The 15,019-nt window shown below is 41.0% G+C and overlaps 1 protein-coding gene across 4 annotated transcripts in view; it reads left to right on the plus strand.

Annotated features, from left to right (window-relative positions):
- Positions 1–15,019, plus strand: part of b3glcta (beta 3-glucosyltransferase a) — a 132,346-nt gene that overhangs the window by 76,197 nt on the left and 41,130 nt on the right. For all 4 annotated transcript variants that reach the window (XM_082956140.1, XM_014213563.3, XM_014213565.3 and 1 more), the window contains 4 exons: positions 8,281–8,357; positions 9,450–9,561; positions 11,585–11,721; positions 13,354–13,417. In XM_082956140.1, the coding sequence (XP_082812266.1) occupies positions 8,281–8,357; positions 9,450–9,561; positions 11,585–11,721; positions 13,354–13,417 (390 nt within the window). The remainder of the gene's footprint in view (positions 1–8,280; positions 8,358–9,449; positions 9,562–11,584; positions 11,722–13,353; positions 13,418–15,019) is intronic.

Here is a 15,019-nt window from a genome sequence, read left to right on the forward strand (position 1 = left end):
TTTGCAAGGTCAGTAGAGCAGAGCAGGGCATTGTCTGGATACCCAGACTTCTCTCTCCGACCAAAAGCTACACCACACCCACGGACGTTAGTTTCTCCTACGCGTCTGGATCTGAGTACCTCACCGACCCTTCACCGAATGCCAACACATTCGGGGCCATCTGATTGGTCCACAAACCAATGGGTTGGGCCAGAGCCAGAACATACTTGGGTAAAGAGCCATTGGCTTTGATACTCTGATTGGTTAAAGACGATCCAATCGCTGATGACTTTGTTTTGTACTAAGCCCCTCGTGTCCTTTGTCACCACAAACAACTTCAATGATGGCAGTCTCAGACTTCAGTATGTAGCAAACGTAGCGAACGACAGAGCAGTGGAATAATTTAGTGTGAGTCGTCAGGCTACAGGGGTCCCTCAGCAATCGACGAAACAAACTCATATAATCACACAGTGATTGGATGTGATCTTAACTGTAATATATCTGGCTGGCCTCCCTGTGTTGCCTCAATATCCCCCTGGATCTGGATGTCATATAAGGGTTATACACTGAGTATACAAAACATTAAGAACATAGACTGACCAGGTGAATCCAGGTGAAAGCTATGATCCCTTAATGATGTCACTTGTTAAATCCACTTCCACTTAAGGGGAAGAGACAGGTTAAAGAATGATTTTTATGCCTTAAATTGACAATTGAGACATGGATTGTGTATGTGTGTCATGTAGAGGGTTGTATGGGCAAGACAAAATATTTAAGTGCCTTTGAATGGGCTATGGTAGTAGGTGCAAGGCGCACCGGTTTGTGTCAAAAACTGCAATGCTGCTGGATTTTTCACACTCGACAGTTTCCCGTGTGTATCAAGAATGGTCCAGCACCCAAAGGATATCCAGCCAGTTTGACACAACTGTGGGAAGCATTGGAGTCAAAGTGAGCCAGCATCCCTGTGGAACACTTTTGACACCTTGTAGAGTCCAGGCCCTGACGAATTGAGGCTGTTCTGTGGGCAAAGGGGAAGGGGTGCAACTCAATATTAGGAAGGAGTTCCTAATGTTTGGTATACTCAGTGTATAGTGAAACTTATTCAGCTGCATATTTCTATAAAAAGTGGCTGTGTGTAAGACAGTCACTTGCAGGAGCTCGCAGTGTGTGCGTGCATATGATTGCGCCGAAGAACATGGCTGACGGTTTACATTCTCCCAACCAATTGTGCAATTTTGTTATTTTTGGGGCATTTTGTGTAACTTATTTTTTTATTTATTGTGTACATTATGTTGCTGCTACCGTCTCTTATGACCAAAAATTACTTCTGGACATCAGAAAAGCAATTACTCACCATGGACTGGAATAAACTTTTTCCTTTAAAGAGTGTGATGATGAAAGATATTCTGCTTTCACTGGAACAGACCCAGATCCACGCCTTTTGCGTGAAGAAAAAATGCCGGAAAAGGGGACCAAGATCGGGGATCCTTCTGAGAAGCCGGAGGCGAGCTAGTAAACTCCCAATGCCTTCCATTCTCCTTGCTAACGTGCTTTCACGACTTCCGCCGAAGTCGGTTCTCCTCCTTGTTCGGGCAACGTTCGGAGGTTGACATCACCGGTCTTCTAGCCATCGCTGATCCACCTTTCATTTTCCATTTGTTTTGTCTTGTTTTCCCACACACCTGGTTTACATTCCCTCATTACTTGTCGTGTGTATATAACCCTCTGTTCCCCCCATGTCTGTGTGTGGAATTGTTTGTTGTAAGTGTTTTGTGCTATTTAGACTGGTTTGCTATGGGTATTTCCAACCCGTATTTTGCTGTTCTGGGTGCCGTTTGTTTTTGCATTATTAAAGTGTTCCGGCTGTGACCCATTTCTGCTCTCCTGCGCCTGACTTCCCTGCAGCCAGTTACGCACCGCTTACACGTGCAATCGTTAGAAAATAAAATGTATGACCTATTATTAAGATTATCCTACCAACGGGACATTAAAAACTGTAACATCCTATGTTTCACTGAGACGTGGCTGAATAAAGAAACAGACAATATAGAGCTGGCGGGATTTTCTATGCACCGGCAGAAAAAGAGACGCTACCTCTGGTAAGACGAGGGGTGGGGGTGTGTGTCTTTTTGTCAATAACAGCTGGTGCGCGATGTCTCTAATATTGAAGAAGTCTTGAGGTATTGCTCGCCTGAGGAAGAATACCTTATGATAAGTTGTCGACCACACCATCTACCAAGAGAGTTCTCATCTGTATTATTCGTAGCCGTCTATTTACCACCACAAGGTGAAGCTGGCACTAAGACCGCTCTCAACCAACTCTATAAGGCCATAAGCAAAGAAGAAAATGCTCACCCAGAAGCGGCGCTCCAAGTGGCTGGGGACTTTAATGCAGGCAAACTTAAATCAGTTTTACCAAATTTTTACCAGCATGTCACATGTACAACCAGGGGGAAAAAATCCAAGACCACATTTACTCCACACACAGAGATGCATACAAACCTCTCCTCCGCCCTCCATTTGGCAAATCTGACCACAGTTCTATCCTCCTGATTCCTGCTTACAAGCAAAAACTAAAGCTGGAAATACCAGTGCCTCGCTCAATTTGGAACTGGTCAGATGACGCGGATGCTACACTACAGGACTGTTATGCTAGCACAGACTGGAAAATCTTTCGGGATTCATCCAATGGCATTGAGGAATACACCACCTCAGTCATTGGCTTCATCAATCGACGACGTCGTCCCCACAGTGACTGTACGTACATATCCCAACCAGAAGCCATGGATTACAGGCAACATCTGCATCAAGCTAAAGGCTAAAGCTGCCACTTTCAAGGAGCGGGATCCGACGCTTATCAGAAATCCCGCTATGCCCTCAGACGAACCATCAAACAAGCAAAGCGTCAATACAGGATTAAGATTGAATCCTACTACACCGTCCCTGACGCTCGTTGGATGTGGCAGGGCTTGAAAACTATTACGGACTACAAAGGGAAACCCAGACGCAAGCTGCCCAGTGACGCGAGCCTACCAGACAAGCTAAATTTACATTTTAGTAATTTAGCAGATGCTCTTATCCAGAGCGACTTACAGTAGTGAATGCATCCATTTCATTTCATGCATTTTTTTTTTTGTACTGGCCCACCGTGGGAATCGAACCCACAACCCTGGCGTTGCACACACCATGCTGGCATTGCAAACACCATGCTCTACCAACTGAGCCACAGGGAAGGCCTTTTATGCTCGCTTCGAGAAAAGCAACACTGAAGCATGCACGAGAGCACCAGCTGTTCTGGATGACTGTGTGATAATGCTCTCGGTAGCTGATGTGAACAAAACCTTTAACCTCTCTTGGGTATGTGGGACGTGACTGTCCCACCTGCGGGACACACTATTCAACAGCCAGTGAAATAGCAGGGCGCCAAATTCAAAATGACAAAAATCTCATAATTCAAATTTCTCAAACATAGAAATATTATATCCCATTTTAAAGATAAGATTCTCGTTAATCCAACCACACTGTCCGATTTCAAAAAGGCTTTACGGAGAAAGCATAGCATTAGATTATGTTAGCACATCACCATGACAAGAAAAACCACACAGCTATTTTCCAAGCAAGGAGAAGCGTCACAAAAACCAGAAATACAGCTAAAATTAAGCACTAACCTTTGATCTTCATCAGATGGCACTCATAGGACTTCATGTTACACAATACAAGTATGTTTTGCTCGATAAAGTTCATATTTATATCCAAAAACCCGTATTTACATTGGCCTGTAATGTTCAGAAATGTTTTTCCTTCAAAAACTTCCGGTGAACGAGCACATCAATTTATAGAAATACTCATCATAAACGTTGATAAAATATTGAACTGTTAATCAAAGAATTATAGATAAACATCTCCTTAATGCAACCGCTGTGACAGATTCAAAAAAGCTTCACGGGGAAAGCACACTTTGCAATAATCTGAGTACGGCGCTCAGAAAACAACATCAGGCAATACAGATACCCGCCATTTTGGAGTCTTCTAAATTCATAAATAGCATTATGAATATTCACTTACCTTTGATGATCTTCATCAGAATGCACTCCCAGGAATCCCAGGTCCACAATAAATGTTGTTTTGTTGGATAAAGTCCATCATTTACAATACCTCCTTTTTGTTAGCGCGTTCAGTAAGCTGCTCCAAATGTAGGAAGCGCGCCGAACATTTCACGACGAAAAGTCAACAAAAACGTATATTTACGTTCGAAGAAACATGTCAAACGATGTATAGCATCAATCTTTAGGGCCTTTTTAACATAAATCTTCAGTAATATTCCAACCGGACAATTCCAATGTCTTCAAAAATGTAATGGAACACAGCTACCTCTCACGTGAACTCGCGCCACTGAACTCATATTCTTTTCTGAGTCACCAACTTGCCGGCCTTCTCGTTTGCTCTCTGTTCACTGTAGAAGCCTGAAACAACTTTCTAAAGACTGTTGACATCTAGTGGAAGCCTTAGGAAGTGCAAAATAATCTGGCAAGCAGTACTGGAGTGCCAAGTCTAGGACCAAAAGTCTCCTCAACAGCTTCTACCCCAAAGCCATTAGACTGCTGAACAATTCATAAAAATCTCCACCGGATAGTTGACCCCCCCCCTCTTATACACTGCTGCTACTCACTGCTTGTTTATTACCTATGCATAGTCACTTCGCCCCCACCTTCATGTACAGATTGCTTCAACTAGCCTGTACCCCTGCACACTGACTCGGTACCGGTGCCCCCTGTATATAGCCTCGTTATTCTTATTGTTTTACTTTTATTATTACTTTTTATTTTAGCTTACTTGGTAAATATTTTCTTCTTCTTGAACTGCACTGTTGGTTAAGGGCTTGTAAGTTTAGATGGGTGAACATACCATTATGAGCCTCGTTATGTTGTTAGTGTGTATATGGGGCTTGACTGAGCTGCTGGCAAACCCCCGGCTGACTAATGTGGTTATCATACTGGACACAGACTAGGGTTAATGAGTTACAGTCCAGTACTATGATGTTGGGATGGTAATTGTTTGTGGGACATTGCTGTTGAGTAGCCTGAGTATTTAAATCAATCTGGAGAGAGGCTATGTTTCTGTGACTGGCATGGTCCCCCTTGGTCTCCAGTCTGCTGAGTGGAGTGGATGCAGTCATGAACCCTTGTTTTCTTCTCTGTGTGAGACTACCTCAGGCCACTACTGATTACCTCACATGCCCTTCAACTCGGAATCAGAGAAGGTTTGATTGAAACCAAGTTTGTGTTTTCATCTCCAAAAGCAATTTTTTTAGGCTACACACAGTTTGTTTGTTTTAGCCATTGTATAGCCATTGTATAGGTACTTAGTAAAGCTGGGTGATATGGACAAAAATCCATATTGTGATAAATTGCCTGAATTGATGCGATAACGATAAAAAGAACGATAAGTTTATAGCATTAAATCAAATCAAATCAAATTTATTTATATAGCCCTTCGTACATCAGCTGATATCTCAAAGTGCTGTACAGAAACCCAGCCTAAAACCCCAAACAGCAAGCAAAGCATGTGAAAGAAGCACGGTGGCTAGGAAAAACTCCCTAGGAAAAACTCCCTAGAAAGGCCAAAAACCTAGGAAGAAACCTAGAGAGGAACCAGGCTATGAGGGGTGGCCAGTACTCTTCTGGCTGTGCAGGGTGGATATTATAACAGAACATGGTCAAGATGTTAAAATGTGAATGAATGTGCTCCACCGTTTTTTAAGATGATCCTTTAAACTACTAGTGTGATGGTTGTAGCCATCAATTCTCCCCTTAACAATCACCCATATTAGAAAACGTATTTCATTTCAAAATTCACATTTCTCTAGTAGAGGTCGACCGATTATGATTTTTCAACGCCGATACCGAATATTGGAGGACCAAAAACCCCGCTGCCGATTATTTCCTCTCTTTTTTTTATAATGACAATTACAACAATACTGAATGAACACTTATTTTAACTTAATATAATACATCAATAAAATCAATTTAGCCTCAAATAAATAATGAAACATGTTCAATTTGGTTTAAATAATGCAAAACAAAGTGTTGGAGAAGAAAGTAAAAGTGCAATATGTGCCATGTAAGAAAGCTAATGTTTAAGTGCCTTGCTCAGAACATGGGAACATATGAAAGCTAGTGGTTCCTTTTAACATGAGTCTTCAATATTCCCAGGTAAGACGTTTTAGGTTGTAGTTATTATATTATTATAGGAATTATAGGACTATTTCTCTCTATACGATTTGTATTTCATATACCTTTGACTATTGAATGTTCTTATAGGCACTTTAGTATTGCCAGTGTAACAGTATAGCTTCAGTCCCTCTCCTCGCTCCTACCTGGGCTCAAACCAGGAACACATCGACAACAGCCACCCTCGAAGCAGCGTTACCCATGTAGAGCAAGGGGAACAACTACTCCAAGTCTCAGAGCGAGTGACGTTTGAAACGCTATTAGCGTGCACCCCGCTAACTAGCTAGCCATTTCACATCGGTTACACCAGCCTAATCTTGGGAGTTGACAGGCTTGAAGGGGTGGGTATAATTTGTGGAACGTTCCAACAGGAATCTGTTCCAAAAAAAGTAAAGTAAAAGGTTGCCAACCAACAACACATACAAAGTAGCAACGCATACAAACCTAGCTAACTAGCTGCCGAATAGGCATCAACTCACCACGTAGCTTATTCTTAATGTTTGTCTATAGGCAACCAGAGTGAGGACAGACATTTTTTCCGAATAAACGTGATGAGTGAAAAACGCAATGAAATAGACCACTCCCTACCCGGTATCTTATTCTGCCGCTATACAACTTTGTATGTGTTGTTTTTTGGAAACCTTGTTATTTACGAAGTTTTTGGAATAGATTCCTGTTGGAACCTTCCACAAATTATACCCACCCAGGTTGAAGTCATAAACAGCGCAATGCTTGAAGCACAGCGAAGGGCTGCTGGCAAAACGCACAAAAGTGCTGTTTGAATGAATGCTTACGAGCCTGCTGCTGCCTACCACCGCTCAGTCAGACTGCTCTATCAAATCATAGACTTAATTATAATATAATAAACACACAGAAATACGAGCCTTGGGTCATTAATATGGTCGAATCTGGAAACTATCATCTCGAAAACAACAGTTTTTTTCTTTCAGTGACATACGGAACCATTCTGTATTTTATCTAACGGGTGACTAAGTCTAAATATTGCTGTTAGGCATTGATGTTTATGGTTAGGTACATTGGTGCAACGGCAGTACTTTTTTCGCAAATGCGCTTGTTAAATCAACACCCGTTTGTCGAAGTAGGCTGTGATTCAATGAAAATGAACAGGCACCGCATCGATCATATGCAACGCAGGACACGTTAGATAAACTAGTAATATCATCAACCATGTGTAGTTAACTAGTGATTATGTTAAGATTGATTGTTTTATATAAGTCTAATGCTAGCTAGCAACTTACCTTTGCTTCTTGCTGCCCTCGCATTACAGGTAGTCAGCCTGTTAATCCTTGTGGAGTGCAATGTAAGGCAGGTGGTTAGAGCGTTGGACTGGTAACCGAAGGTTGCAAAAACGAATCCCTCCTGAACAAGGCAGTTAACCCCCGTTTCTAGGCCGTCATTGTAAATAAGAATGTGTTATTAATCTGACTTGCCTAGTTAAATAAAGGTGTAAAAAAATATATATAATAATAATAAAAAATTATAAAAAATATTTTTAAAATCGGCAAATCGGTGGCCAAAAATACCGATTACCGATTGTTATGAAAACTTGAAATCGGCCCCAATTAATCGGCCATTCCAATTATTCGGTCGACCTCTATTCTCTAGTATATGCTACTTATCGTAATGAACAATATCAGTACTTAAGCTTTGTTCATGTGTCTCGGCTGTCTCTAACTAAACAAACACAGTTGTTTCCAATCTAGAACCAGCCTCTTTGAGGACTGTCCTTCCAAAGGTTCCTAAGGTTGTCCTTCCTCCTGCTGTAAACTAAAGACTTCTTTGGTTACTCTGCTCCAAATTGACTTCCTCTATTTTACTGCTTTAAAGTAAATACTTTGTTAGTTACTCTACTCTACTGTAAAGAAAATACTTCCTTGGATTACTTCTGTAGACTTCCTTAGCTACTCTGCTCTTAAGTTAAGAATCCCTTGGTTACTCTTAGACTTCTTTATGTTACTGCTGTAAAGTCAAGATTTCCAGAGGTCCCACTGCTGTAAAGTAACAAGGGTTTCCCTGTCTGGCTTGACTTAAACACAGTTTTTCTTTTCAGACACCCCCTCCAGTCCTGCTCCTCCACAGTTTGACAGACAATGAGGGAGACTGGAGCATCCTTCCTCTGCTGCCTTAGTAAGTGCTCAGGCCTGTCAGCTTTCAAAAGAGCAGCAACATCCACAAAGACTTCCATCTTGTAATTCCATACAGTACAGTAGGGACATAACGATTCACCGGTAGGCATTGGTCCCCGGTTCAAATGTTTAAGATATGAGTGCATGGTCTGCGGGATCCGAAACCTATCCAAATGTAGCATGTATCAGTCAGAAAATCTATTCAAACTTTACGAATCGGCTGCTCAGTTTTTTTTGTTGGCTCAAATTACTTTATTTTTACCTTCTGAAAATACCGCTCATATTTTGTGACAACTGTGTCCTCTCCTTCAGTGTCAAACTAAGAATGTAATTATGTTGACAGTCATTGATCTGCAAGTCATTTTGCATGTCGAATAACCCCAGGCAATATCAGTAGCCTATTTAAATTGCATGCTGTGTGCAGCTTCGCGCGCTGACCATTGAGAGGTAAGCCTATTCCTGATCTACTCGTCACTTTCAGCATTCAAATGTTTGTCACATGGCTTCTGCAATATTGGGCTTTGTTAGCAAATTACATTGGTTGTCATTTAACTATGTCATTTTTATAAAATCCGTTGTTGAAAAGCGTATGGCTGTCTCCATCTGATAGGGTCAGGTAAAAAAAGAGGGGGGAAATAATTGCTAACTTTACTAACCATTTTTCACAAATAATCTTTGGCAAATAACCTTGTAGCAATATTTCAGGTTATATGAAAGTTTTGTTTACTCTGTGCAGCATGATGTACTACAAGGTCTATACACACAATAGTTAATTAGTTTGAATGTTAGAATGTTTCTCCTATTGTATAACAGGATTACCTACCATACTATGATAGTTACCTATAGCCGTCACCTTATGCCCTGTTCGGCCTTTTGCTAGCCTGGGTGCCAGTCTGTTTCGGCTCTCTTGCTAACTCCTTTTTGAATTTTCTTGCCAAACAATGACAACAGTGATGGAGTAGGCAAGAGCACAAACAGATCTGGGACCAGGCTAGCCTTTTGCTACAAGATCAAAACAAATAGGTCATATCATGAATGTATCCACTGGTTCAATAAGCTGTGTAAAGGTCTGACGATGTTTCTGCCTCCTTAGCTTCTCCTCGTTGTTTGGGAAGAACTCGTCCTGGTTAGTGTTTCTGGAAGAGGAGACTAACGTCAAGGTGACCAAGCTGCTCCAGGCCCTCAGGAAGTTTGACAGGAGAAAAGTAAGTGACCCACAGATTTAGGATTGTAATAATGATATCTACTTAGTGACCACTCTGTCTGTCTGTCTCTGTCTGTCTGTCTGTCTGTCTGTCTGTCTGTCTGTCTGTCTGTCTGTCTGTCTGTCTGTCTGTCTGTCTGTCTGTCTGTCTGTCTGTCTGTCTGTCTGTCTGTCTGTCTGTCTGTCTGTCTGTCTGTCTGTCTGTCTGTCTGTCTGTCTCTTTAGACATGAAACCTTTGTTTAGAAAAATAAACTCCAGTACACTAGCATTCTTGTATGTGCCACAGAGTGTCTAATGGATCTCATACTAACATTTTGGTCCAAATTACCTTTACTTGGTACCGTAATCACAGTACTTCACTTCTCCTTGGCCAATGACTGAGCACTAGCCGTCTGTCTCAGCTGCTGTAATAGAGTCATTGGGTTGGACCTAATCTCGGAAACTCAGACCCTAGCCAACAGCAGTGATTAGCGTCTGGGATTAACGATTGACTCTTTTTCAAACACAGTATGAGCAGCTTTAGCCGCCTGGCTAGCCGGAGGCCCATTGATAATAATGATGTTATGATTGTTTTTTAGCAGCAGCACAGATGCAGGGAGGGTTTTGTTTTGTGTCTTAAGGTGATATTAACCATTTTACTCCGAGCTTGTCTCCAGAGCTGCTCTCTCTCTGAGGTTCAGGATCCGGGTGTTGCCGGTTGATTAGCGAGTTGTTTTAAACCACAAACAGAATGCCAATAGAAAAGGTTTTGTCCTCCAGTGTTATTGAGTTAATATCAATTTTGTTTTGAATAAGTGGATTGCGAGGATAAAACCAGATAACGACAGTTGATAGTGTTGCTTCATTTTTTTCAAAGTAACATCATCCTATTGACTGCAGCAAAGTGAATGCTTAAACTTTCTGGATTTTGTTACCATCAATCATTTCTGTAGGTTTTATAAGTGTTTCAAATTACTTGGCTCTCCTACTGTCAAACATAACATTTTTAATCTTGGGAATTCACAAATTATGTTTTTGTTGCTAAGATTTATGGGTGAATGATTTGTGTTTTGATAAGCCTCGACAGTTGAAACAGGCTTTAAACCAAAGCATGGGAAAGAGCTAGAAATCATCCAACGGCCATCCTGATTAGTACATCCCGACACCGTCCAATGAACAACATCAAACTAATTACACCTTCCGGAGGTACACCAGACCTTAACAGAGAGCCGAGGTTCAAGTTATTCTTACTCTGAAAACGATGCATAGTAATTAAGTGAACACTCCATCTGCTAGCCGGGACAGCCTGGAACCTGTAAGGGATTCCAATTCCAAGTGAGAAATAGAATTCATTATTATCTCATCATCACACAAATCAAATCAAATTGTATTTGTCACATGCGACAAGTACAACAGGTGTAGACCTTACCCTGAAATGCTTACTGACAAGCCCTTAACCAACAATGCGGTTTTAAGAAAATAGAGTTAAGAAAATATTTACTAAATAAACTAAAGTTAAAAAAAAGACAAAAAAAGTAACGCAATAATGAGGCTATATACAGAGTGTACCGGTGACGTGTCATTGTGCGGGGTACACACAGTGCTGAGCTCCGAGCACAGCACTGTATCAGGGATGAGGAGAGGATGTAGGCGGTCTTATGACTCACTTTAATACATCACACTGTATGTGTGACTTCGATTCAGTATTAACGCAGGGACCATCTTTACCATGGTCAAATAAAGTCTGAAAATAGTTTTGGGTACTTTAAAAACAACTACTACTAATATAACTGGTAGACTCCCCTCAGATACTGTATGCTTCCGTTTAACAGATTAAAAGAAGTGTACGCATGGAAGCAGTCGTTTTTTTAAAAGACGTACGTACATTTGCCTGACATGTCGAATTGGGAATAAAGTTTGCTCTTTTTATTACATTTATTTCTACAATGTTTATAATTCTTAATCTCAATGAATACAGCCCAGATGTGTGGCGCATTAGCAGCTATGTCATCATGATGCTGATGATGTCACATCCATCCCTCAGGAGTGGTTCCTGGGTAAACCTCTCCATGACGAGGAGTCGACCATCATCCACCACTACGCCTTTGCAGAGAACCCCTCCATCTTTAAATACCCAGACTTCTCTGCTGCCTGGGCCCTTAGCATCCCCCTGCTTGACAGGTCAGATCCTAATCTATATCTAACTTCCTTTAACTTTTGTTGTCTCCATCTACCTTTCTTTATAGTTGCAATCTGTGATTTGTACATACATTTTTGGACTTCTAAATTAATTATATAGCTATTTCTTCTTGGAAAATATAACTTATGAATGCCTCATTCAACTGTCTTATCCGATCAGAACCCAAAATATAAGCTTGTTTTACTCCATTGTTTGTAAACAATGTCAATTGAAAACAAACACGTCATAGCTTTAAAACATAGTTAGAACTATACATTTGATCTGATGGATCTGTCAGTCCTTGCATCCATAGATCTATTTATACATCTGGCTCTCATGAGGACCGCCACAGGAATGGAAGACCCAGAGTTACCTCTGCTGCAGAGGATAAGTTCATTAGAGCTACCAGCCTCAGAAATTGCAGCCCAAAAAAATGCTTCACAGAGTTCAAGTAACAGACACAACTCAACATCAACTGTTCAGAGGAGACTGTGTGAATTAGGGCTTCATGGTCGAATTGCTGTAAAGAAACCATTACTAAAGGACAGCAATAAGAAGAAGAGTCTTCCTTGAGCCAAGAAACACGAGCAGTGGACATTAGACCGGTGGAAATGTGTCCTAATTGGAGATTTCTGGTTCCAACCGCCATGTCTTTGTGAGACGCGGATGATCTCCGCGTGTGTTTTTCCCACCGTATAGCATGGAGAAGGAGGTGTTATGGTGTGAGGGGTGCTTTGCTGGTGACACTGTCTGTGATTTATTTAGAATTCAAGGCACACTTAACCAGCATGACTACCACAGCATTCTGCAGTGATACGCCATCCCGTCTGGTTTGGGCTTAGTGAAACTATCATTTGTTTTCAACAGGACAATGACTTAATACACCTCCAGGCTGAGTAATGGCTATTTAACAAGAAGGAGAGTGATTGAGTGCTGCATCAGATGACCTGGCCTCCATAATCCCCCAACCTCAACCAAATTGAGATGGTTTGGTATGAGTTGGGCTGCAGAGTGAAGGAAAATCAGTCAACAAATGCTCAGCATATGTGGGAATTCCTTTAAGACTGTTGGAAAAGCATTCCAGGCGAAGCTGGTTGAGAGAATGCCAAGAGTGTGCAAAGCTGTCATCAAGGCAAAGGGTGGCTATTTGAAGAATCTCAAATCTAAACATATTTTGATTTGTTTAACACTTTTTTGGTTACTACATGATTCCATATGTGTTATTTCATAGGTTTGATGTCTTCACTAATATTCTACAATGTAGAAAATAGTAAAAATAAAGAAAAACCCTTCAAATAGTAGGTGTTGTAATATATTTTTTTTATGTGAATCACATTTTTATTTGGCGTACCCCCGACGGCATTGCACGTACCCCTGGGGGGTATAGTATGGGAATACCTGACCTATAGTATTCACTGCTAACATAGATCTTGCTTCTTCCCTAGTGGTCTTTAGAAACCTGAATAGCAACCACATCTCAGCAATAATGTTCTCTGCTGGACAATAACTTTTGTTATACTGTTTTTTTCATTATATCATCAATCATTGTTACATTCCTAGTGGTCTAGGGAAAATAATCATATTTTATTCAGTTCTAACTGCAAATTCTAATAGACAGTGATTTGATGTTCCAGGCTCGCAAACAAAGTGAGAGATGATCCACTCAAGTCTGACTTCACTATCGATCTGAAGCATGAGGTAAGATTTATATCCGACCGCATTATTGTTATGAGTTCAAATAAAATGTTATTGGTCGCGTACCCATATTTAGCAGATGTTATTGCGGGTGTAGCAAAATGCTTGGTTCTAATGAAAATGCTTTTAAAGAGTAATTTATGATAATAATGATTTGTTTTTAATATTTTGACATTTTGGCTACAGTTTATGACGGCATGGAGTAAAGCAGATGTTGTTATCGTATCATAATGTGTGTCACTAACCACGTTTCTATCTACAGTTTTATATGTACTTAAAGTCGTACCGTATAAACAAATCACGACAGCTCTGATGGAAATAGGAAGTTTCGGTACAATTTGATAAATGCAGACAGATATTTTTTTCATTCAACATGGTAGGATCTTTTTGTGTCTGTAAGATTAATTATGTGAGCAATGGTGGTGGAAACGCCTTTATGCGCAAATATTGATATAATAGCATATTGAAATAAACTTGAAGTCACGCAATGATATGGTGTGCGGTCCTCCCACTACGAACCGGGAAACCATTCAGTTTATTAGGCTACAGATGAAATAAGTTATGATGAACTTCACAGGGTGTTGAAAGCGCACAATGATCTTGATGCTCTTGTCCAATAAATATCGAGGGTCTTATTCTGGTGACTTGATGCTTGACTGCTATTTGACAAATACAAATATTCTTGCTCTTATCCGTAATAATCTCATCATGTAGACTAGCCTACCCGCACTGTATCTGCGAGCTGTTGGCTAGAGGGCACGTGCCAAGACCAGAGTATTTGGCACGTTTGCTATTTAACGCAACACTTTTGTGACAAAACTATCGGTACAGTTGAAAATGCGATGGAAACACATTGAACTTAAGTTTTCATGTACCGAATACAAATCTAAAGTGGTAAAAGTATACTGAACAAAAATATAAACGCAACATGCAACAATTTCAAAGATTTTACTTAGTTACAGTTCCTAAAAGGAGATCAGTCAATTGAAATAAATTCATTAGGCTCTAATCTATGGATTACACATGACTGGGAATACAGATATGCATCAGTTGGTCACAGATACCTTAAAAAAAAGGTAGGGATGGATCAGAAAACCAGTCAGTATCTGGTGTGACCGCCATTTCCCTCATGCAGCGAGACACATTTCCTTCGCATAGAGTTGGTTGTGGCCTGTGGAATGTTGTCCCACTCCTCATCAATGGCTGTGCAAAGTTGCTGGATATTCGCAGGAGCTGGAACACGCTGTCGTACACGTCAATCCAGAGCATCCCAAACATGCTCAATGGGTGACATGTCTGTGGAGTTTGCAGGCCATGGAAGAACTGGGACATTTTCAACTTCCAGGAATTGTGTACAGATCCTTGTGACTTGGAGCTGTGCATTATCATGCAGAAACAAGAGGTGATAACGGCGGATGAATGGCACGACAATTGGCCTCAGGATCTCGTAACGGTATCTCTGTGTATTCAAATTGCCATCGACAAAATGCAATGGTTTTCATTGTCCGTAGCTTATGCCTGCCCAACCATAACCCCACCGCAACCATGGGGCACTCTATTCACAACATTGACATCAGCAAACCGCTCACCCACACAACGCCATAC

Source organism: Salmo salar, chromosome 09, assembly GCF_965601325.2.
Source record: "Salmo salar chromosome 09, fSalSal1, whole genome shotgun sequence".
Lineage (NCBI taxonomy): Eukaryota > Metazoa > Chordata > Actinopteri > Salmoniformes > Salmonidae > Salmo > Salmo salar.